The 25,477-nt window shown below is 48.1% G+C and overlaps 1 protein-coding gene across 2 annotated transcripts; it reads left to right on the top strand.

Moving 5' to 3' along the window:
* The first annotated feature begins 10,034 nt into the window (after positions 1–10,034).
* Positions 10,035–20,796, top strand: LOC119842265. 2 transcript variants are annotated; one of them, XM_043495988.1, is made up of 7 exons: positions 10,035–10,067; positions 10,208–10,246; positions 10,423–10,719; positions 16,022–16,318; positions 19,426–19,527; positions 20,334–20,385; positions 20,544–20,796. In XM_043495988.1, the coding sequence occupies exons 1-6, from the start codon at positions 10,037–10,039 to the stop codon at positions 20,369–20,371; spliced, it is 804 nt and encodes a 267-aa protein (XP_043351923.1). In that variant the 5' UTR covers positions 10,035–10,036; the 3' UTR covers positions 20,372–20,385; positions 20,544–20,796. The 2 variants fall into 2 exon arrangements, with proteins under 2 accessions (XP_043351923.1, XP_043351924.1); XM_043495989.1 differs by lacking the exon at positions 19,426–19,527.
* Positions 20,797–25,477: the final 4,681 nt, after the last annotated feature.

The following is a 25,477-nucleotide window of genomic DNA, read 5'->3' as shown; positions in this document are numbered from 1 at the left end:
AGTCCGTTTCGGTGCCAATGAATGGGGACTGGCTGGCTCAGGGGAATGGGACACGTGGCCTTTCCCCTGTAGGGGGCTCTGGCTCTGATCTGTCCCCAGGGTGGAGGACTGGCTGGCTCGGGGTGGCAGGGAATGGGACATGGGGCCTTTCTCCTCTAGTGGGCACTGACTCTGATCTGGTCCCAGGGTCGGGGCTGGTTTCCTTAGGGGAATGGGACATGGGGACTTTTCCCCTCTAGGGGGTGCTGTCTCTGGTCAGGGCGCTAGGTCTGATCCAGCCTCAGAGCAGAGGGATTGGCTGACTCAAGGGGGGCAGGGAATGGGACACGGGGCCTTTCCCCTCTAGGAGACATCAGCTGCAATCCAGCCCTAGGGTGGGGACTGGCTGGCTCAGGGGAATGGGTCACGGGGGCTTTATCCTCTAGGGAGTGCCAGCTCTGGTCAGGGCACTCGCTCTGATCTGGCCCCAGGGCAGGGGGACTGGCTAACTCAGTGAAGGAGGGTGGTTGTCAAATCAAAATCTCGTTTTTGCAGCACTGGCCAAGGCTGGTTTGAAAATTTTCCTCCGTACTTGTTGGTTTTGTCGAAATTGAAATATTTAGAAAAAAAATATCAATTTTGGCAAAATGTCACTAAACAAACCTGCCCCCAAATGAAGCATGTTGATGATGATCCGTTTGGACCCTTTCAAAACCGATCGCTTTGATTTTTCATTTTGGAGCAACTTGTTGCAGCAGAAATGTTCTACACGGAAAGGTTTTTAAAAGTCAAAATCAGAACAAAATCTTCAGGCCCCGTTCCTGCTGACTGGTCATAAAAACATAGGAATGACCATGCTGGGTCAAACCAATGGTCCACCTAGCCCAGTATCCTGTCTTCCGACAGCAGCCAATGCCAGGTGCCCCAGAGGGAATTAACGCAACAGAGAATCATCAAGTGATGAAGCCATCTGAGATCTGGGTCCCTTTTGGGCCAAAAAATGTTCTGATTTCATCAAAACACTACTTTCCCCTCAACTCACTGGTCGGACAGCTATTGAAATCCTGTGCCCAGCTCTGAGTTAGACCGGAGGTCGCACTAGATGGTCAGAACAGCCTCGAAATCTTGAATTATGGACCCTGTAGATTCACAGGAGGATGCTGATAAATTGAAGAGGGGACAGAGAAAAGCTACGAGAAAGATTCAAGGATTAGGAAAGCTGCCTAGAGTGAGAGACTCCAGGAGCTTGATCTATTTAGCTTAAGAAAGAGAAGATTATGAGGTGACTCGATCACAATTTATAAGTGCCTATGTGGGGAAGAGAAATTGGATAATTGAGGGTTCTTCCATCAGCCTATGAAGATCTAACATGATCCAACGGCTGGAAGTTGACGCTGGACAAATTCAGCCTGGAAATCAGGTGCAAATTTTCAATGGTGAGGGGAATTGAGCATTGGAACCACATCCCAAAGGCTGTGGTGGGTTTTCTGTCCCGGCAATGTTATAATCAAGATGGGATGTTTCTCTGGCAGATCGGCTTTAGGAATTATGTGTCATAGCAGAGGTCAGGCTGTGCCCTTGTGGTGACCTTCCTGGGATCACTGATGAGTTCTTCTCAGAATCGTATTTCATGGAAATTTTGTAACTCTTGGTTTTTGTTTTGGAAGGGGAAGTAAAATTGAGCTAGCCAGATCTACCATTGGTCAGTATGCCTGGTTCCCTTGCAGCTCTAGCAGAGACTCTGGCTTCATGATGAGGTCAGAAAATGGCACAGCTACCTCTACTGCAGAAGGAGCCCTGTGAATCTTCACCAGAAGGGACCATCATGATCATCTAGTCTGACTTATTGCACCTCAGAGGCCACAGAAACTCGCCTACCTGCTCCTGTAATAGCCCCCAGCCTCTGTCTGAGTTACTGAAGGCCTTACATCTTGATTTAAAGTTCCAGAGAACCCACCATTTCCTCCAATACAAATTAGCAAGTGACCTGTGCCCCATGCTGAAGAAGAAAGCAAAAAACCCTCTCTGCCAATCTGACCTAGGGGAAAATTCCTACCTGACCTCAAATCTGGTGATCAGTTAGACACTGAGTGTGTTGGGGAGACCCACCAGCTAGCCATCTGGGAAAGAATTCACTGTAGTATCTCAGAGCCGTCCCTATCTCTAGCTGTTGGAGATGTTTGCTAATAGCAGTTGCAGATGGACCATATGCCATAGTAGGCAACCTCATCAGACCATCCCCTCCATAAATTTATTGAGCTCAGTCTTGAAAAAAGTTAGGGTTTTTTTGCTCCCATTGCTCCTTTTGGGAGGCTATTTCAGAACTTCACTCCAATGCTAAATCTTTATTCAGGATGTTAAAACTTTATTCAACCCTGTTCAATAAGGTTTGTCAGGGATCTTATAGGACACTGTGACAATTATGGCGATGGGACGGCACAGGATCAGGCGAGGTATTTCCAGGAGAGATGCAGAAGCATTCATGCCATGGGACAAGGCACTGTTTGGACTACCTCTGGAATAGCTTGTCCAGTTCTGGACACCCAGGCTCTAGAAAGAGGAGTTCTAACTGGAGCAGGTTCACAGAAAGGCTGGTGGGATGTGCAGGAGATTGGAGAGGAATGTGAAAAGCGTCAAATGCAGGCCGAGACGGGACCTAGTTGCTCTCTAGAAATATTTTAGAGGGCTAAACCCTCAGGAGGAAGAAGAGCTCCTGGAGCTAAAGGAGACACTAGAAAAAATGGGGGAGAACAAATGGTTTCAAGAAGAAATCTGGCCAGGGGTCAGTTGAGGCTGGAAAGGAGGAAAAGGTTTCTAACCATCAGAAGAGGAAGGCTTGGAACAACCCCCCAGTTGGAGCAGCAGGGGGCAAACGACCTGATTAGCATGAAGACTGAGCTTGATAAATTGGTGAATGTTATTATAGAATGGGGGCTGCCTGGCCTCAAGGACTAGGGAGGTCCCTTTGTGTCCCACGTTCCTATCTCCATATCCCTCTTATTGACTCCTCTCTCTGGGCGTTAACCCCTGTGTCTCTCTTCCAGGCCCACCGCCAGGCCCTACGCCCACTCGGGACCCCTCCAAGGTAGCGTATCTCTGAGGGGAATCCCTTAACTTCACATGCTTGGCTCCTAGGCACCAGGCACTGATCCGATTCCAGTTCTTCAAAGGGAAGCTGCAAGTGGTCTCTCCAGAGGCCGAAGGTCAGCACATCCAGAGTTATCAGATCCCAGCCTTGCTGTGAAAGAGACTGGGTGACAGGGTTATCGCGTCCCAGGAGCGTGGGCCTGCCTCCATGTCCTTTATGGGTAAGTGTGTGCTACTGAAGTGAGCTTCCTGCGCCCCGAGCATGGTTGTAGGGCAGGGTTGATGCATTCTACCTCCTCCCTAAGGACTCGGCTCCTGAAGTCATGTGGTTAGAGCGGCATCTGCTCTGCCATTTAAAAACAAACTTGGTCGCTAGCACCCTGGGCTGGGAGGAAAAATTTGATAATGTGATGGGATTTTCACTGATGCAGCAACTCTGCCTGAGTATGCAGAGAGCCTGATCCCATTGCTATGAGAGGGGGGGAGCTGCCCTGAGTTTAACCAACAAAGTGACATAAAGAAAATATTGTCAGAGAACTAGAGAAATCGACTGAAGGGCTGCTGGGGTAGTTAGAATTGAGCATGATTGAGGATTTTTCTTTAATACAATCCACCCAGTTCTTCCATCTCCCCTCTGCTCCACCCTTGTTTACCAGCCTCATTGTTCCAGCCCCAGATCTCCTGAGCCTGGACCATCTGGTCTACATCGTGGGAGAGACCGTCACCCCATGGTGTTCAGCACCGCCAGGTGCTGCAGCCTCATGGATCCAATTTTCAAGGGACAGCCATGAAATGAACTCCTATCCAGCCAGTGGCACAGGAGCGCTACCGCTGCTGTATATAAGCGGGGCAGATGCTGGTGTCTACACCTGCTGCTGCTGGAGATTTGAGACCCGGCAACACACCCAGTGCAATCAGAGTGGTGCTGCTGCATATCTGTGGTGGGTGAGTCTCCGTAGGCCTCTTTAGGGTGTGTTGCCCTTGGGGAGAGGTAGATCTTGGAGGAGCTTCCTCCATCCCCATCCCCAAAGCACCTGGAATCCTACCAGGATTGTCCTGGAGTCCAGGTGACAGAAAACGTCATAGACAGACACCCATCCTCTGCTTCCCAAGCTCTAGCACCCACTGCGGTATCTGGGTGGGGCAGAGCACCAGGGAAACAACGCACCACTGAGACAGGCGCTTTGGGATTGCAAGACAGCGACAGTAACACCCCACACAACTCAATCCCGATCTGATAGAATATAACTGCCCCTTCTCCGCCCCACCCTCTGCTGCCCCTAATGTGCATTATATAGTATAGCCACCCCTTCCCCGCCCCAACCCCTGCTGCCCCCTAGTGCCCATTCTACAGTACAGCCGCCCCTTACCCGCCCCCACCCTTTGCTGCTCCCCTCAGAGCACTGCCCACAGGTGCTGAGAGTGGATCCCTGTCCAGAGTGGTGAGTAAAGGGATCCCCCTGCTCATCACCAGCATGGCCCCTGAGGACACCGGTGATTGGAGGTTTCACTTCTACAAGGACAGAGCCGTGCTCGTCCCCAGGGATGCACGGTCTGAGATCAATACCACGGAGCCGAGCATCGGCTCTATGTATGTCTCTCTGCTCAGCATCCTGCGGGCCGGTCCCAGCAACACTGGGGAATTCACTTACAGGTAAGAGGAGAATATGGGTGGGAGGTGGATCCCGTCCCCCAGGGCTGGGAATGTCACAGGTAATACCATATTGTTGTAGCCACGTTGGTCCCTGGATATTAGAGAGACAAGGTGGTTGAGGTGATATTATATATTGGACCCACTTCTGATGGTGGAGGTTCAAGTTTTCATGCTCACGCTGAGCTCTTCTTCAAGGCCGAGAAAGGGGCTGAGCACGTCACAGCTAAATACAAAGTTGATCAACTTGTTTAGTGGCATAAGTAGTTAGCTCATATCCTAAGCGACCATCAAGGTGAAGTGGTACCACCAACACAACAGGTGAGGTCCCCCAAGAATTGTAGGGTGCAATTTTCAGAGCCAGCCACAAGATCTGTCCCCCTCTCCCCCCCTGCACACACCAATTCCTAGTGATATGTCCGGACATTGGGCATCAAAATCCAATAGGAGTTTGGGGAAACCCCCAAATTCTCCCTTTCCCATGTGCTCGGCTACAAAAGCGAAGCAGTGATACAGGGACGCTGAGCAGGGCTCGTTCCCTCCAGCAGGGGGCAGCAGGGACACTCACGCACACAGAGAGCCAGTCTCATTCCCCAGCCAGTTCATTACTGTTAAATTAGAAGAAAGGAAGAAAAGGAATAAAGAGGGAAAGGAGGAGAGATGAAAAGGGAAAGAAGGAAAAAGGAGAGGAAAGAGGAAGAAAGAAGGCAAAAGAGGAAGAGAGGAAGAAAAGGAGAGGGAAAAACAAGGGAAGAAAGGAAAGGAGAAGAAAGAGGGATGAGAAAAAGGGAAGGAAGGAAGAAATGGAGAGGAAGAATAAAAGAAAGAAAGGGGGAAAGAAGAGAGAAAGGAAGAACAGAAGAGGGGGAGGGAAAGAAAGAAAAGTGTCCATCTTGGTTCCTCAGCTCTGATGCAATATGGTCCCGGATGGCTGGATAGATGTGATTTTTTATTTATTTGTATTATTGTAGTGCCTAGGCGCTATAGTCCTGAACCAGCCCCCGGTGTGCCAGGCACTGTACGAACAGAACCAATTGCCTCTGTTCTCACTAGCAATTAAATCCTCCCACACCTTTGCCTCAGTCTCCTTTTCTGAGTGGTTTTCCTTTGCCCCTGGGGTGCCTAAACCCCTTCAGCTGCTTTACAAGGCCATGGATGGAAGTCTGAACCCAACACCCACCCCAAGGGAATTTGGTGGGAAGTGGGATTACAACTCACATCCCCAGGTCCTGCTGGAGTGCCCTTGGTTCTCCTTCATCCTTCCTTCTCTTGATTCATCTTCAGCTGTGAGTGGTGTCCCAAAATCCACCCCCTCCACTCCCATTCCCACCCCCAGTGCTTCCCTTCTCCAGCTTCTGCCCCAGGCTGGCAGGTGTCACCTGCACAGCCAGTGGCCTCATGCCGACTGGTTATTTCCATGACTCAGACAGGTGTTGGTTTCTGGTTTGACGATGAACCACAAGGATGGTGGGTTGAGTGGGAAACCGCAGGGAGCCGACCACAGATGTTAGATTTCAGTTCCTCTGCACATTACATGTGTCTAGGCTGGGTGATGCCGCTACAGTTTGTCCCAGTGTCTAAATAACATGCCCTGCGTTTGTCCTGTAGGTGGCAGCAAACATAAAGGGACACAGCAGGGCTCAGCCCCTCCAGCAGGGGGCAGCAGAGGGCATCAGGGACACACACACACACATGCACACACATAGAGCAGGGCTCATCTCCTCCAGCAGGGGGCAGCAGGGACACACACATACACACACAGAGACACACACAAAGCAGGTCCCATGCCTTCCAGCAGGGGGCAGCAGAGGGCATCAGGGACACACACACACACATGCACACACACAGAGCAGGGCTCATCTCCTCCAGCAGGGGGCAGCAGGGACACACACACACACACACACATACACACACAGAGACACACACAAAGCAGGTCCCATGCCTTCCAGCAGGGGGCAGCAGGCAGCGACACACACACACACACACACACACACACAAAGCAGGTCCCATGCCTTCCAGCAGGGGGCAGCAGGGAGTGACACACACACACACACACACACACACAGCAGGTCCCAGCCCCTCCAGCGGTTGCACAATAATTTTGCTGATTTTCCTCAACTTCGTGACAGGCCCAACACCAGACCCAGTTCTGCTGAACAAAGCCAACCTTGCTCTCATCCCGGGCTGCTTACGCCATGCCTCTGTGCTGCAGCTGGTTTCCTGTTCCTGGTCTCAGCACAATTTGGGGCACTTCTCTTTTCTGGGGGGACTTCTCTTTTCTGATTCTCTTTGTTTTTCTTTAGAGAAAGAAACTCACAGGCAATGCAGCCCCCTTGGTCATCAACTGCCAGAAAATTAAATACAATGCTTTCCCCCCCCCCCGTGTTGATGCCCCAGTAAGATCACGGGGGTGAGGACTGGACCATCAGGAAGCAGGGACATGGGGACTGAAAACCTCCTGTTTGTAGGCATTGTCCTTGTGCTGATGGTGCCGGTGTGCCCCAGATCAGAGCAGGGCCTCACTGTGCTAGCGCCATCTATTCACCTCCAGAGAGACAGCCCCTGCCCCAAAGCCCTGACAGTTCAAAGACACAACAGAAGTGATGTCTGGGAGGGAAAACTGAGGCATGGGAAGGGTTATGTGCTGAAGGTAGAATCAGAGAGTTGCATCTGTGCATGCACTGGTCAGGGTTCGTTCCCTCCAGCAGGGGGCGGCAGGGATGGACACACACACAGACACACATAACAGGGCTCATCCCCTCCAGCCCGGGGCAGCAATCACGCAGGCCTTTTCAGGTTAGTTTTCCCCCTTTGTGTGACTTCTGAGTTACAGTGGCCAGGTGAGTGCCATAATAGCTTACATTGGACCAGCCCCCGTTAGTAACAAAAGCTATCATCACCCCCTACCATGTCTCTCTAATACCCTGGGCCCAACATCAGAACATGAGAACGGCCATACTGGGTCAGATCAAAGGTCCATCTAGCCCAGTATCCTGTCCTCAGACAGTGGCCAGTGCCAGGTGCCCCGGAGGGAATGGACAGAACAGGGAATCATCAAGTGATCCATCCCCTATCGCCCATTCCCAGCTTCTAGCTAACAGAGGCCGCCGGTGGGTGCAGAGCACCTACCAATTTTTCCCCGTAGGTGCTCCAGCCCCGGACCACCCATGGAGTCGGCGCCTATGCCCGGAACACTGGTCCTTGACCGATAAGTAACCTTGATCAGGAATTTATTCATTATGCTGTATTTAATAACTCTGGGGCGCCTTCAAGTCTATACAACTCCAGATATTCTTGGAAACCAGCTCCTTAACATATATATAAAATACTGACATAAGGATATATATACTTTGGATCTAATAAGCAATGTTTGTGATAGCAGATATTTTCTGTTGGGGAAATCAACATGGAAGAAAGATTGTGGGGTAAGAAAGACCCCCTGAGAGATATTGACTTGAAGACTTGTTAGTCCTCCCAGCTGTCAATAATCAGGCCTTCACACATGAGTCAGGTAAACTATGAATGTACAGAGACTGTGTCTGTGTCCACTCAAGGCAGGACAAGAAGTAATGGGCTTAATCTGCAACAAGGGAGACTGAGGTTAGACATTCGGAAGAACTTTCTAACTTGAAGGGGAGTGGAGCTCCGGAATCGGCTTTCAAGGGAGGTTGTGGAAGACCCATCATTGGGTGCATGCTTGGCTTGTTAGCCCACTCTGAAGTCTGACTGTGCTGTCTTCACTGCTGTTGTGACTCGTGCTAGCTGGATTCAAATTAGCTTGGAGAGACTAGCCAATGCACATCTTTTGATGTGTAGACATATCTCTAAACCTGACGGTGACAGAGGCTGGTAGCACCTTGTCTACATCAGGACTCCCAGCCCTAGACTCTGGTGGGGAACTTCTTCTACAGTTCCTTCCTACAGACATAGCCATTTTAGCACGGGGTGAATTTCTTAGTGCCAGTAATGTCAGTCTTAATATTTGGGCATCAGGAGAGTATTGCTTAAATCAAGCGTCACCTGAACTCATCCCGGGGTGAGGTTGTCTGTTTTGTGTGCATTCAGATGTTAATTTGTGTGCATTCTTCTATTTGTTCTAATAATGGTTGTGAGTCTCTTTACTGGCTTTCATGAGCTCATGTCTGTAGTTAATATTTTTATTGTACACTAAAACTGTGGGTTACTTTTGCAACCACACAAATCACTTTAATTCTCAGCATTATATGAAAGTTTAGACATCTTTGCCAGGAACTAGGTGTCTACTGTAAATCTCAGATGAGACCACAGAACAATGACATAGCAGTTAGAATGTGTTTAAAAACGAACCTTTGTTTTGTAATTCATTTTAGTTCATCTTCATTTATCTCTTTTTAACTCATGCTCACAGATTAACATAATACTAGGTAACTTTATGTTTACTTAATATTTAAATATTTTATTTACTATTTAAATATTGCTTTCCCATAGTTACTCATCTTCTGACTCCAGATTAAATTGGATCAATTAATTTTCTCAATTCCTGCCCTTGTGTAACCCTGAAAGTCAAATTGGAATTTTTCTGCTTCTTGCAACTTCAGCTGTAATGCATTCAACACTTCTGTTGTTATCTGAGGCCAAACAGAATAGAACTTGCGTTCCTTCAGTGTTATTGGTTCTTGCACCATTAAGAGGAAAAACATGTCTGTAGCCATAAAATAAACAGATTTGACCTGAAACAGAGAAAGTAGAGGTCTGTGACTGTGGTGATGTTTTTGCAGAGCCGCTTTTCTGACCACAGTTGGACTTTAGAGAAAAACCCACATTTATTTTGGTCGGGCTGGACATACAAGATACGCCCATGAACAATCTGATTCTCCATCATCTTAGTCATTAGCTCGGAGCATGAGCAGTCTGGAGGGTAGAGTCGCAGAATGGGGATCCAGGCTGAGAGACATTTCCAGCTCTAATACTAACACGTTCTGACATCTTGTGGCAAGTCACTTAAGGGACACCGGTTAGATTTAAAAATTTAATGTTCCCGGCCCCACAGATCTCAATCTAATCCTTATACAGTAACCCCATACGGCAGGCAGGCAATTCTTCTTCTTCCCATTCCCCAGAGGAAAGAAGGAGTATGGGAAGAAATATCCCTAGAGCCCCAGGCAGGTGCAGTAGACTGGCCCAGGAGCCTGGTGTGTGCCCGGGCTGAGCCCCGGAAATTGGCCAGAGGGGGGCTTTGTGCAGCTGGTTGGCTGGCGGAGGGGAAGTGCTTGGTAGGGCCCCAGGCAGGACACGAGGCCAGTGGCTGGGCAGAGACCTCAGTTTCCAGAGCAGCTTAGCATGGAATTGACTCTCCTTCTGTCTGTGCTGGGTGAGAGGCTTTCCTACCAATCACTCTTTCTTTCTTTCTTTCTTTCTTTCTTTCTTTCTTTCTTTCTTTCTTTCTTTCTTTCTTTCTTTCTTTCTTTCTTTCTTTCTCAGAGTTCTCACTTCCTCTCTTCTCTTTTTCAGCCTCTCTCCACATTTTCCCCAGCCTGGTGTCACCTACAGGTAAATGGACTGCAATGTACCCAGAGGTGCTGTATCTGCCCTGGGATATTTCCTCCCCTGGAGGGGAAAGAATGGGCAGGGGGATGGGTGGGGGCTGTGTCTTCCCCCCCATTTCCTCTCCCCCTCACTCCCCGGTGGTCTCCCCCTCTGCACTAACTCCTGTGTTTCCATTCCAGCCCCCCTATCAACCCCCACACTCTCGCTGCACCCCCCACATCCGGAGTTCTTTGAGGGGGAGCGTCTGACCTTCAAGTGCTCAGTTCCTGGGGCTGAGGAGCCGATGGGGTACCGGTTCTTCGACCGAAGTGGGGAGCGGCTCCTCGAAACACCCCCTGATCCCTACAGGGAAGCCCGGCTCCAACTCAGAGCGCAGCTGGCCACCACCGGGGCTTACAGCTGTGCATACTGGATGGGGGCATCCGGGCAAGAAACCCTATCTGAGAAGAGCCAGCCCATCTCCGTTCAAGTGAAGGGTACAGGAACTCCTCCCTGACCGTCCCCGGTTAACGATGTTACGTTGCTGATCTAGTAGAGAACAGGCTGGTTTAAAGCTGCGCAATGCTCCCTTATAACGCTGTTTGGCAGCCGCCTGCTTTGTGCACTGCTTGCAGGGAGAGGAGCCGGTGGAGATGGTGGGGGCTTGGAGCCAGTGTGAGCCGGCAGCTCCCCATCAGCTCCCCTAAGTTCCTCCCCCCCACTGCCGTGTGCTGCTCCTGCCCTCTGCCTTGCTGTGTGGGAGGGAGGGGGGGTTGCTGATGTCAGGGTGTCCTCTCCTCCCACTCCTGCCCCTGCCCCTACTCCTGCCCCCATCTCTACAGAGCGGGGGCGGGGGACACACGACAGGGCTCAGGATGGAGGGAGCTTGCTGGCAGCAGCTACTGTCTCAACTTGCCGATCTACTTGAAAAGGCAATGTACTTAGAGTGGTGCCAGCGTACTTAAAGGGGCAATGCGTGTCTCTCTCTGCCTCTCACACACCCACCCACACACATACAGTGTGTGTGTGTGTCTCTCTCACACACAGTGTGTGTGTGTGTGTCTGTCTTTCTGTCTCACACATGGTGTGTGTCTCTGTCTCTCTCTGTCTCACACGCACACATGCACCGTCCCACCCTGGCACTTTGGAAAGTGGAGGGAAGGTGCGCTCCAGTGGGATAGCATGGGTTCAACATCACATTCAGTTTCTGCAGGGAATGTATGCAGCCACTGCCCTGCGTCTATTGTGTCTCCTCCCTCCATCCCTGCTGCCTTGTAGCGTGTGATGCTACATTAACAATGTGTTAACCCTTGAGGGCTCAGCTGAGTGCTAGTTCCTCATTTAGCAGCAAGGCATTCCCTGGGAAATATCCCACCCTCTTCCACTCTGACTTCACCACGTCAACCAAGCTTCACAATCAGCATTGCTGTGAACAGTATTCAATTGTTTGTTTAAAACTTATACTGTGTGTATATAGAGAGAGAGAGAGAGAGAGAGAGAGAGAGAGAAAGACAGAGACAGAGACAGAGACAGAGACAGAGAGAGTCTTTTGTCTGGTGAAAAAAAAGTCCTTGGAACCTACCCCCCCTCCCATTTACATTAATTCTTATGGGGAAATTGGATTCATTTAACATCATTTCACTTAAAGTAGAATTTTCCAGGAATATAACTACAGCATTAAGCGAGGAGTTACGGTTTGTCTTTATGTTTGTATCTTCATCCCGCACTGTAACCAGGCTTCAGTGGGTTATAACTGAGGATGTCAAATTCTGGGCGAACTGCTGAGAAATAGGGCAGAGACACCCCAGGACTGGTGGCTGATCCCCCATAGGATATACCAAACCAGCCACAAACGTAAACTCCTGTTTCACCACACTGGCTAACAAGAGAACATAAAGGCAGTTTCCTCAGGCATTCCAGTTCTTATATCACCACCAAAACCCCTGGATTCAGAGATGAGTGGTCCTTTACAACCAGTCTCATCAAATAATAGGTTCTTCTGATGCCAAAGGACCAGCCACACACCGAGGTAAATATATAGCTTAGATTTAACCCAAAAATCAAGCTGATGCAAATCCTTTAGTATCTAAAATCTAAAGATTTATTCATAAAAAAGAAAGAAAGAAAGCTGAGAATATTCTTTAATTCCTGGAGACCCAAGGATGATCCTGGAGGATTGGCAACCCTATTTTTGGCTATACAGAGCTCTTCTGCCAGGCTGGGGAAGGTTCTTGGGGTGTCACGGCGGAATGGCTACATCCAAAATGGAACCGATTATTCCACACTAGGAGTTAACGACATTGCGAGCGACCATTCAAGGTGAAAAGGGCGGCGAACTCCTTTGCAGTTATAGGATGAAGGAGGGTTAGTGGGTTAGAGACTGTTGTAATGAGCCATAAATTCAGTGTCTCTAATGAGTCCATGAATTTGGGTGTGTAGCAAAGTCATGAATTTAAGCTCCTGGACTCATCCTTTTAAGGCATTTCCTTTCTTCTCAGTCCTTGTTCTTAACAGAAACCTGACCAATGCCTTCAAAAGAGGAGCTTAAATTCCTAAGTTAGCTCGGCCTTTTCTGTATTTAGCTGCGGGAGGGAAGATGGCTCAGTGGTTAGAGCAGCCCCCTTAATGGGCGCTTCAAAAACATGGAGGAACCCAACCCCCGCTGAAATGGAAATTAAGAACATAAGAATGAACATACTGGGTCAGACCAAAGGTCCATCCAGCCCAGTATCCTGTCTACTGATAGTGGCCAATGACAGGTGCCCGAGAGGGAGTGAACCTAACAGGTAATCATAGAAAGGCCAAACAATCATAGAATATCAGGGTTGGAAGGGACCTCAGGAGGTCATCTAGTCCAATCCTCTGCTCAATCCCCAATTTGTGCCCTGGATCCCTAAATGGCCCCCTCAAGGATTGAACTCACAATCCTGGGTTTAGCAGGCAAAGTGAGCTCTCTCCTGCCATCCATCTCCACCCTCTGACAAACAGAGGCTAGGGACACCATTCCTTACATTAATGGACTTACCCTCCATGAATTTATCTAGTTCTCTTTTAAACCTTGTTATAGTCCTAGCTGTCACAACCTCCTCAGGCAAGGAGTTCCACAGGTTGACTGTGCGCTGTGTGAAGAAGAACTTCCTTTTATTTGTTTTAAACCTGCTGCCCATTAATTTCATTTGGTGGCCCCAGTTCTTTTATTATGGGAACAAGTAAATAACTTTTCCTTATTCACTTTCTCCACACCACTCATTATTTTATAGACCTCTATCATATCCCCCCTTAGTCTCCTCTTTTCCAAGCTGAAAAGTCCTAGCTTCTTTAATCTCTCCTCATATGGGACCTGTTCCAAACCCCTAATCATTTTAGTTGCTCTTCTCTGAACCTTTTGTAATGCCAGTATACCTTTTTTGAGATGAGGAGACCACATCTGTATGCAGTATTCAAGATGTGGGCGTACCATGGATTTATATAAGGGCAATAAGATATTCTCCATCTTATTCTCTATCCCTTTTTTAATGATTCCTAACATCCTGTTTGCTTTTTTGACTGCTGCTGCACACTGCATGGACGTCTTCAGAGAACTATCCACGATGACTCCAAGATCTTTTTCCTGATTAGTTGTAACTAAAGTCACCCCCATCATATTGTATGTATAGTTGGGGTTATTTTTTCCAATGTGCATTACATTTATCCACATTAAATTTCATTTGCCATTTTGTTGCCCAATCACTTAGTTTTGTGAGATCCTTTTGAAGTTCTTCACAGTCTGCTTTGGTCTTAACTATCTTGAGCAGTTCAGAATCATCTGCAAACTTTGCAACCTCACTGTTTACCCCTTTTTCCAGATCATTTCTGAATAAGTTGAATAGAATTGGTCCTAGGACTGACCCTTGGGGAACACCACTAGTTACCCCTCACCATTCTGAAAATTTACCATTTATTCCTTTGTTCCCTGTCTTTTAACCAGTTCTCAATCCATGAGAGGATCTTCCCTCTTATCCCATGACAACTTAATTTACGTAAGAGCCTTTGGTGAGAGACCTTGTCAAAGGCTTTCTGGAAATCTAAGTACACTATGCCCACTCGATCCCCCTTGTCCACATGTTTGTTGACCCCCTCAAAGAATTTTAATAGATTAGTAAGAGACTATCTTCCTTTACAGAAACCATGCTGACTTTCACCCAACAATTTATGTTCTTCTAGGTGTCTGACAATTTTATTCTTTACTATTGTTTCAACTAATTTGCCCGGTACTGACGTTAGTCTTACTGGTCTGTAATTGCCGGGGTCACCTTTTTAAATAGTGGCGTTACATTAGCTATCTTCCAGTCACTGGGTACAGACACTGATTTAAAGGACAGATTACAAACCATAGTTAATAGTTCCGCAATTTCACATCTGAGTTCTTTCAGAACTCTTGGGCGAATGCCATCTGGTCCTGGAGACTTGTTACTCTTAAATTTCTCAATTAATTTCAAAACCTCCTCTAGTGGCACTTCAATCTGTGACAGTTCCTCAGATTTGTCACCTACAAAAGATGGCTCAGGTTTGGGAATCTCCCTAACATCTTCAGCTGTGAAGACTGAAGCAAAGAATTCATTTAGTTCCTCCGCAATGACTTTATCATGTTTAAGTGCTCCTTTTGTATCTCGATCATCCAGGGGCCCCACTGGTTGTTTAGCAGGCTTCCTGCTTCTGATGTACTTAAAAAACATTTTGTTATTACCTTTTGAGTTTTTGGCTAGCTATACTTCAAACTCCTTTTTGGCTTTTCTTATTACATTTTTAGACTTACCATGCATTTTTAACTATGAGGGTAATTAACCACTGGACCAATCTACCAAGGGCCATGGTGGATGCTCCACCACTGGCAATTTTTAACTCAAGATGAGATCTTTTTTCTAAAAGATCCACTCTAAGAATTATTTCGGGGTTGTTCTCTGGCAAGAGTGATAGAGGAGATCACACCAGATTATCACAGCGGTCCCTTCTGACCTTGGAATCTATGAAGCCATGAAATCCATGGGAGGTTGGGGCCTACCTCTGTCTTTAGGCATCTAAATAGCTTTGAAAATCATAGTCTCCATTTCTCAAAGGTATTTAGGCACCTCAAGAGGGCATCTAGGTCCCTAGTGGAGTTTTCAAAAGGGCCTGAGCCAGGTAGGCACCTAACTGCAATTGTTGGCTCTTCGTGCCATCTGTTATAGAGGAGGGAGTCAGGGGTGCCAGAATAGGGGGCCAGGGCCCCATCACATTTATAAGTGGGAGGACTATGCCCTCCCACTTTTTACCAGCTGTAAGGTTGAGGGAGCAGGGGTAGGGGACAGAGAGGAGTGAGCTGGGGTGGGGGTTTTGGGGGGAAGAGGTGGCGCAGGGGCTTGGCTGCAGGGGAAGAGACCGCACGAGGACAGGGCCTCGGGTGAAAGGGCGGCACAAGGGTGGGGGCTCAGGGAGAAGGGGCAGGGCCGTGGTTTGGGTGCCCATGGCCTACCCACTTTTAGGGAGCATCTGTTGCTCCTAGGGGAAGTAATATCACTGCCCCCCTCCCGAATTAAAGATTGGGAGGCACTCAGATACTCTGGCTGTAGAAACACCATAGTTACATTTGCCATATAGAGTCCCTTTAATCCAGGCCATGGGGTTTTTGGTGAGTTCTGACGAGGACCTCAGGAAGGACACGGGTGGGCCGCAGACTGGGGAGGGGTCCCCCACAGCCTGAAGGCACTGGGTTGGGACTGAAGATGCTGGTCCTATGTTCATTAGGATGGATAGGTGCCAATGGAAATTGATGTTTCCCAGATGCCCCTGCAGCCCCATCCCTCTCGTTGAATCCCCGGTACCGGTCGTACCATGCTGGTGACTCCGTGGGACTTGTGTGTTCAGCACCCCCTCCATGGGACAGGATTAAAGGCTTCCAGTACTTTGGAGATGGAATAGCTGTGTTCGCGCTGACTTCATCCAAGAGCAGCTACACTTATAACTTGAGCATCACTGGACCGACGGTATCTGGGTCGTACAGCTGTTCATACTGGGTACATCTGTCCGGACGGAATGTCCCAGCCAGGAGGAGTGAGCCAGTGGTCATCAGCATGAGAGGTGAGCTCTGCATGTCTGTAATACCCCTAGCACTTCTGTACCTTTTATCCATTATACCAATTTTCACAGGTTTCCATGCACCCTTTTGCTTTGTGTCCCACCTTCCAGTGTCATGTATGGACGTGGACACTTCTGCCATGGTGGGCATTTTGGAAAAAAAGTTTTAATGTTTCAATTTCTGTGCGGAATTAGGAAGCCTGTGTGTGCTTTCACATGTTCAGGTTAGAAGATTTTTGAACAAAACCAGGTTTTTACACATTTTAAATAACAGTGAGTAAAGGGAGGTTGAGCCCCTTTTAAATCATTTACAAAAGAAAGCGGATGCTGACCTAGTGATCAAGAAAGGGAAAAGGTCTGAGAGAAAGTTTGAAAACTGCAGGAAAGGAAGATGACAAGGAAAGAGTTTTAAAACTGCAAAAAAGGGAAAGGACATAAAATTGTAAACCTGCAGGAAAGGAAAAGTGAGTTTTAAATCAACCAGAAAGGAAAAGTTTTAGAACATCAGGAAAGCCCTCCAGCCTGTCACAGAAAGAGAGAGAAAATCAAGTGAGAGAAAACGTTTTAAAGCAGCAAGAAAGCTCCGCAATGCCCTCTAGCCTGTTACAGGGTAAGCAAATAGCAGAAAGAAAAAAGCATCGCACGCCAAGGGTGGTCCCCATCCCCACACAAATGCCAGCAATTTGAGGAGCTGGCAGCCTCGGAGAACCACCGCCGCATGGCTGAGCCCAGCAGAACAGGGTTTCTAAAGCCGTTGCGTGTTATGCCCGTATGCCAGATCACTTAAGGATGCTACGTTGCTGGGAACTCAACAATGCTCAGCAAGCATCGCGCCCTCCCGCCCTGTCCCCTGCATTTGAACGAAAACGTCAAACCTCGGGAATATTTTCTTTAAAATAAAAACTGGACGGGCTATTTGGTAGAAATAGTGCTCTTGAATCACTCGCTGATTACCTGTTCTGTTCGTTCCCTCTGAAGCGCCTGGCATTGGCCACTATCTGAGGACAGGATACTGGGCTAGGTGGACCATTGGTCTGACCCAGTAGGGCTGTTCTTTTGAAAGTTTTGCCCAGGGTGCAAAAGCAGCCCAAACTGCTTGAAAGGCTTAAAGACTAAAAGAGCTGATCGCCCTTTGCACCAGAGAGAAGAGCCTGACGTATTTTTCAAAAGCTGTTGAACCAAGGAAAGTTTCCACAGGCTTTTAAAACAAAGCCTGTTCATAGCTGTGGCCCACGCTTTCGCAGAGGGGAAAATAACCAAAATCCATGTTCTAGGGAAGCAGTTTTCAACTTGGGGTTCATGGATCCCTGGGGGTCTGCAGACTATGTCTAAAATTTCCAAAGTTTACCATATAAAACAGGGCCTGGGGATAAACATGCTGTCTAGGCTTGTAGGGGAATATCAATTTTGTTTTTTTAGTGAAACTGTTTTGTAGGTAGCCGCTCTTTTAGGTGTCCCACAGGTGCTGACTTTTGTTTTTTTCTGGTGGGAGCTCCTCTCTGCCCCCTCCCGCCATGTGAATGGCAGGCAGGCCTTGGAGGGAAGAGGCCAAGTGGGGGCGGGGCCTTAGGGCAGAGCAGGGGCGGGGCCTCAAGGGGAGGAGGCTAAGTGGGGGTGGTGGGTCAGTGGGAAGAAGCTGAGTAGGGAGAGGGCTTCGGGGCAGAGCAGGGAGCAGGCCATGGTCCAGATGCCGGGGTCCACCAAAGATTAATCTCGCTCCATGGGTGCTGAGCACCCCTTACTTTTTCGGTGAGTGCTTGAGCCCCAGAGCACCCACGGAATCGGTGCCTATGCGTTGTTCTGCTTTCGCAGGGGCAAATGTTTGTTATGCACAAACACAAGTTGTGCGGCATTATTTTCCCCACAGTCAGTGGAATAAATAAGACCGACAGAAACATCGGGGAAGATTGGAGATTTTTTGTAGCCATACCTGCAAAGCAACAATCACATTTTGTGGTTCTTGTTGTTTTGCATTTGTTTATTATTACAATCAAGGGGGCCCCAAAGAATTATTATATTATTTTGTTTCATACCTTGGATCTTCATTTTCTGGCTTTCCCTGAAGCTGCCGGGACGTATGATCTCCAGCCCTCGCGCACACACAGGCACACTCACAGAGCAGGGCTCACCCCCTGCAGCAGTGGGCAGCAGGGACACACACACACGCACGCACACACACACATTGGGATATTTTAGGGCAAGTATAACAATAAGCTGCTAATGTGCTGACATGGTATTAGGAGACAAAGGCATATGTATGCAATATTTTTCTGTCTAATACATAAGTTGCAAATTCTTTAGTATTTCTTTGTCTAAAATATAAGTTGCCAGATTCTTCCCTTCTCTGTTGCTCATAAAGATTGATAAAGATGCGGCTGCAGAAGAAATGCTGTTTGTGTCGAAGAAGGTAAAAGGAACCAGAGTAGCAGCCGTGTTAGTCTGTATTCGCAAAAAGAAAAGGAGTACTTGTGGCACCTTAGAGACTAACAAATTTATTAGAGCATAAGCTTTCGTGAGCTACAGCAATGCATCCGATGAAGTGAGCTGTAGCTCACGAAAGCTTATGCTCTAATAAATTTGTTAGTCTCTAAGGTGCCACAAGTACTCCTTTTCTTTTTGGTAAAAGGAACGTTATCTTCCCCTCCCTCCCTTTCCCAGCTACATAAACCAGCCCTGGCTTAGGGCCCCCACCACCCTTCCCTTGAGAACTGTTCACAGCCCCTTTCTCCCAGGAACTGCTAAGGAGAAAGATTTGTGGCAACAAATTGTTGCAAAGAAATGTATCTTCAAGATAAAAGTGTGTGTAATGCTGTGAGCAATAGATAGAGGTGGGTTTACTAACAGTGGGTGTTTCCATTACTTAGTAAGGGTTTTTGGGGTGTTGTAGCGGATGTAGGCGTGTACCTACTAACCTAAACAAAAGGAGTGGGCTGTAACTAAGCCAGTGCTTACTGGACAATTGGGTCCAGGGGAACAAGTACCACGATAAAGAAGCCCATCTACTCAAATCCGCCTCTGGGTCAGCCTGCTCCTTCTCCTAACAATACACACACACACATACTCTGAGCAGTGCATTGCCCCTCCATCGCCATCACGGTTCCTCTCCTCAGCCCACAGAGGCAGCTGGTCCCGGGAGTTGGCCGTGGGGGGATCATTCTTCACCCTCAACAGCCTCATCTTTCTCATCACCTACTTCCTGATGAAGTATGAAGGTAACTGGCTTCTTCCGGGGCAGGCAGCTCTGATTGGTAGGGTTTTGGGGACTTGTCCCCACTCCCAAAATGACTCACCAAGGCTGAAATTTCTCCCCTTTTCTTTCTCAGCCTACACAAGGTTAGTTGCAGAGGGAAGGTTGCACCTCCCAGTACCGCAGTTACAGCTCGTGCCCCGTAGTTGGCTAGGTATCATGTATGTCAGAGGCTCTGCTCCCACGGGCAGCTCTTCGGCCATCGGCTGACATGCAGCCACCTCTGGGGCAGGGTGTGTTGGGTGCATGACAGCTGCCCAACCATTTCGGATGTGGAGCAAAGGGGGCTCCTGAACTGCACTGAAATGGCAGGGGTGGGAAGGATGTAGGCAGAGCGGAATCAGCTGTGTTGGGATTGAACGCTGGGGTCACACTCCAGCAGTCGGCCATGGAGCTCCCGGCAGCATAGTGCCCCCGAGAGCTTCACTGCGATATCGAAATCAAGCCCTGACTGCCAGGGGATAGCACCAGCTACTGAGTCCCCGCCCCGCTCCCTGCAGCACAGCACCCCGTATTGCAGCTCTGGGGAAGTGGGTTCACCCCTGACTCCAAGGGGGAGAGCACCCCCTAGTGACCTGCTCACCCTGCTATCTGCAGGACAGTGCCCCTAGCCCCATGGAGAGCATTGGTGAGTCAGTCACTGGTTGTTCCCCCTGCAGTTTCATCCCTCCTTCCTCACTATTTCCCTCCCTTCCCCTTAGCTAGAGATCTAAATAAGAAGTGGGACTGAAGCATGGTATGGACTCCAGCATTGTCACTTTTTGTTTGCAGGATCCCAGGAGAATCACAGGATGGAGATCCAAGCCTGAAGAAGAACCTCCAAACCTTAGCACGAATCTTAGCAATCTGTCTGTGATGCCAAGGCCCAATTAATTGTCCCTGCCCCTGCCTCAGTTTCCCCATCTGACAGATGGTGTTCATGACCTCCATCTTCCATGCGGGGCGCTGTGAAGCTTAATATATTTGCTTTGAATATTCTGCAGGTCTCTTCCCTGGTCATGTGCAGCACCAGGAATGCAACACAAAATATATTTTAGCCTGCTTTTGTAATCTTCCATGTCAGATTGTTGCCATTGGTTCCACTGCTGATGTGGGAGCCGCTTCTAAACTGAAAGAAAGAAAGAAAGAAAACTGACCTTCCTTCTCCTTTTTCAGAGCCCATCTACCACTTGTTTCCAAGCTGTACAAATTCCTGTAAACTCCCCTCCCTTCCTGCTTCATAATTAAATTTTACTCCAACCCACTTCAGTCTCTGTCTCATTGACGGACCTGGTATTTATGTGCTCTCTCACACGGTTTGTGTCATATCCTCTGCATTGCCAGCAGATGGGGTGATTCTCCCTCTACTTTGAGCAAATTCTTTCCCACATAGATTCATAGAGTCCAAGGCCAGAAGGGACCATTGTGGGCACCTAGTCTGATCTCCTGGATAACATGGACCATAGGGCTTTCTCAAAATAATTCCTAGAGTGGATCTTTTAGAAAAAATATCCAATCAGTCAAGTCCAGCAAGCTCCTCAGTCATCTCTTTTAAAACTCTTGGCTGCAAGTTATCTGGACTTGCTGATTTAAAAATATCTAACTTTACTAGCTTCTGTTTAGCACTCTCCAGAGATACTAGTGGAAAGGAAAGAGTGCTGTCATCATCATATGATGAGACTACATCATCTGTATATATACAGAACAGAAATATTTATTGAACACTTCAGCCTTTTCTGCATTATTATTGATAATTCTACCATTTCAATCTAGTAATGGCCCAATAACAGGATTGTCAGGATTCTTTTTGTTCCTAATATAGTTAAAAACTTCCTTCTTTTTGTCCTTAACACCGCTGGCCACAGATTTCTCCTTGTGTTCCTTTTGCTTCTCTTATCAATTTTCTATAATTCCTAGCTTCTGTTTTATATTTATTACTATCAATTTCCCTTTCTTTCATTCGCAATATAGCTGCCTTCACTTTCCTTCTAAGCCAGGTCAGGTTTTTAACCAATATGGCCTTCTTGTAAGTTGGCTGGGCATCTGATCCATTAACTTCAATGGAGCTGGCATCAATCAGCCATAGCGACATTGGAGTTCATGGGCCAGATCCCCAGCTGGTGCCAATGAGCTATTTCTCAGACATTGACTGTGTTTGTTGAATGTCAAAAATTCTCTATCGTTGTGTGTGCATCAGTTAGAGGTACTAGTCCAGTGATCACAGAAGGAGTATTGGGAGCCAGGACTCCTGGGTTCTATCCTAGCTCAGGAAGGGGAGTGGGGTCCGTGGGTTACAGCAAGTGGCTAGGATCCAGGATTCCTGGATTTTATCCTGGCTCTGGGAGCGGAGTGCGTATGACAGAATATACATCTGTATTCACACCCTACACACTATTGTAATACTCTTCATACAAAGCATGCCTTGTAAGGTATCATTTGAAAACTCATAATTTGCTGGTCATTATTGTCCTGGTAAACTATGTGTGGCACCGTTGTATGTGACATCACAAGATTAACACATGCTCCAAACCCCAGCCCTGCCCAGGCAGGTCTGTCCCAACCAAAGGAAGGGACGTGTGCTTGCCTTAATTTGCATTTAAGCAGTAAACAGAATCATCAAGCAGGGAGGGAAAACAAAGGAAGTTCAAACCAGTGGAAAAACCAGCAGGGAACATCCTTTCACAGAGACTCTTTGGCTCCTGGATCTCAGCTGGAAACATTGTTCAAGAGAGGGACTGAAACTATCAAAAGGAAGGACAAACACCCTAAGACACCCGCCCCCCCCATCCACCTCATTCTCTGGAACTGAGAAGACAAAGGAAATAGCTGTTGGACTCTGCGGGAGGGGGTCCTGATGTCATCTGCTGGAGCACAGGGTGAGAAAGTTTGTTTTGCAACTCTGATAGTTTCTTAAGCAGATACTAGGAAGCATTTTATCTTCATTTTTCTTGGAAGAATTTCTCACTTTGATGCTTCATTGCTCTTAGTCTCTTGAAATTTGTCTCATTGTAGTTAATAATCTTGTTTTGCTGTTTTATCTAATCCAGTGTGTGAAAGTTGAAGTGCCTGGGTAACTATTTAAGGTAATAAGATGGTATGAAATAGAACAGACTTAATATATTTTTACTGTCCAGGAGAAGGCTAGGCAGGACAAGATATGCATTTCTGGGGGAAAATCTGGGACTGGGGATGTGCTGGCATCACCCTGCCAGTATAACCCAGGCTGATGAGATGGAGTGTGGCTTGCATGCTGGAAGGTTGTTTGTGAGCAAGCCAGGTGGAAGTACTTCAGGAAGGCATTGTATGGCACCTGAGGTTGCAAGGCAGGGAAGACTCAACCCCTCACTGGTCTGGATGTAACAGTGGGGTCTACTGGGTTAGAGCAGGGGGTCTGGGAGCCAGGACTCATGGGTTCTAATCTTGGCTGTGGGTGGGGAGTGGGGTCTAGTGGGTTAGAGCGGATGGGCTGTGTGTGAGGACTCTTGGCTTCTATAGACAACTCTGGGAAGGGAGTGAGGTCTGGTGGTTAGAGCAGGGGGTTCAATCTCTTTATCTTATCAATAAGAGAGAAAGGTGACGGATAGGGCACATGAGGACCTTCACTGGGAGAAAATACTGGCTACTAAAGGGCTCTTTAATCTACGGGGAAAGAAACAACAGCTGGAATCATAGAATCATAGAATATCAGGGTTGGAAGGGACCTCAGGAGGTCATCTAGTCCAACCCCCAGCTCAAAGCAGGACCAACCCCAACTAAATCATCCCAGCCAGGGCTTTGTCAAGCCTGACCTTAAAAACCACAAAGGAAGGGGATTCCACCACCTCCCTAGGTAACCCATGCCAGTGCTTCACCACCTTCTTAGTGAAATATTTTTTCCTAATATCCAACCTAAATCTCCCACATTGCAACGTGTGATTATTACTCCTTGTTCTGTCATCTGCTACCACTGAGAACAGTCTAGATCCATCCTCTTTGGAACCCCCTTTCAGGTAGTTGAAAGCAGCTATCAAATCCCCCCTCATTCTTCTTTTCCGCAGACTAAATAATCCCAGTTCCCTCAGCCTCTCCTCATAAGTCATGTGTTCCAGTCCCCTAATCATTTTTGTTGCTCTCCGCTGGACGTTTTCCAATTTTTCCACATCCTTCTTGTAGTGTGGAACCCAAAACTGGGCACACTACTCCAGATGAGGCCTCACCAATGCCGAATAGAGTGGAATGATCACGTCCCTCGATCTGCTGGCAATGCTCCTACTTATACAGCCCAAAATACCATTAGCCATCTTGGCAACAAGGGAACACTGTTGACTCATATCCAGCTTCTCGACCACTGTATCTCTAGGTCCTTTTCTGCAGAACTGCTGCCGAGCCATTTGGTCCCTAGTCTGTAGCGGTGCATAGGATTCTTCCATCCTAAGTGCAGGAATCTGCACTTGTCCTTGTTGAACCTCATCAGATTTCTTTTGGTCCAATCCTCTAATTTGTCTAAGTCCCTCTTATCCTATCCCTACCCTCCAGTGTATCTACCTCTTCTCCCAGTTTAGGGTCATCTGCCATTGATCACTATCCGTTGAGCCCGACAATCTAGCCAGCTTTCTAACCACCTTATCGTCCATTCATCCAGCCCATACTTCTTTAACTTGCTGGCAAGAATACTGTGGGAGACTGTGTCAAAAGCTTTGCTAAAGTCAAGGAACAACACGTCCACTGCTTTCCCTTCATCCACAGAGCCAGTTATCTCGTCACAGAAGGCAATTAGATTAGTCAGGCATGACTTGCCCTTGGTGAATCCATGCTGACTGTTCCTGATCTCTTTCCTCTCCTCTAAGTGCTTTAGAATTGATTCCTTGAGGACCTGCTCCATGATTTTTCCAGGGACTGAGGTGAGGCTGACTGGTCTGTAGTTCCACGGATCCTCCTTCTTCCCTTTTTTAAAGATGGGCACTACATTAGCCTTTTCCCATTCGTCCGGGACCTCCCCCGATCAACATGAGTTTTCAAAGATAATGGCCAATGGCTCTGCAATCACATCCGCCAACTCCTTTAGCACCCTCGGATGCAGTGCATCCAGCCCCATGGACTTGTGCTCGTTCAGCTTTTCTAAATAGCTGAAACCAGATAAATACATATTGGAAATAAGGCACCGCTTAGGGTGATCAGCCATTAGAACACACTCCTAAGGGAAGAGGTCAATTCTCCATCTCCTGATGTCTTCCGATCTGAACTGGATTGTTACTGGTAAGGGGTCTGGGTGCTGCGGAGATGGAAATGGGACACTTTCCTGCTCTATCTCTGGGAGATGTAACTGTGTAGTCCCAGGGTGGGAGGGGTAACCACAGCTCACCCAGGAACTAAGAACAGGTTGTAACAACTTCAGAGACATACCTCCCCACCACCAGAGAAGATGCTCCCAAATATTGGTTCAAACTGGATTCTCCCAAGATAAGCCTATGAAGAAAGGACAGTGGATAAATAGCCTGGTTGACAACAGGCTCGGAGCTTAGTTGGTTCTGCCCCAGTTAAAGGAGAGGAGCTCCAGTCCACAGAGGATCCCAATCCAGGTCCAAGCAGAGAGGCCTGGCCGAGAGTCTGAGGGCTGGAAAGACTGACACCGGCCAGAGCCAGGGTGGGGGTGGGTGGGTTGGTCTCCGGTGAGCCTATTAGCATGCGTGGAGAGTCTTTTGTTGCTTTGAAATGTTTCCCCAGTAGTGCTTCCCCCTTAGGACTCAGTGGACTTGGTTAGAAAGTGCTGTGTGATCACTGGAAACTGCTAGCAATTGTGTTGTTTATAGACTCTGAGAGGAAGGCAAAGCAAACCGGTATAGACAGAGGGACTCACCGGAGAAGTCCCAGTGAACGCAGGAGACTGTGCAGCCAGGAAAATCCCCACATGGGAAGGTGAGAGATGTGCATCTCCACCCAAGAGAGGTGACGACCGA

This window comes from Dermochelys coriacea, chromosome 13, assembly GCF_009764565.3.
Source record: "Dermochelys coriacea isolate rDerCor1 chromosome 13, rDerCor1.pri.v4, whole genome shotgun sequence".
Lineage (NCBI taxonomy): Eukaryota > Metazoa > Chordata > Testudines > Dermochelyidae > Dermochelys > Dermochelys coriacea.
The sequence above is the reverse complement of the archived record's forward strand: the minus strand, read 5'-3'. Positions and strand labels throughout refer to the sequence as shown.

Excerpts from the sequence above, each read along its gene's own strand:
- LOC119842265 (XM_043495988.1), top strand. The coding sequence starts at position 10,037 with ATGGAATTGACTCTCCTTCTGTCTGTGCTGG. Across the intron at positions 10,720-16,021 it reads CATCTCCGTTCAAGTGAAGG|ATGCCCCTGCAGCCCCATCC; the intron begins GTACAGGAACTC and ends GATGTTTCCCAG. Across the intron at positions 16,319-19,425 it reads AGTGGTCATCAGCATGAGAG|CCCACAGAGGCAGCTGGTCC; the intron begins GTGAGCTCTGCA and ends TCCTCTCCTCAG.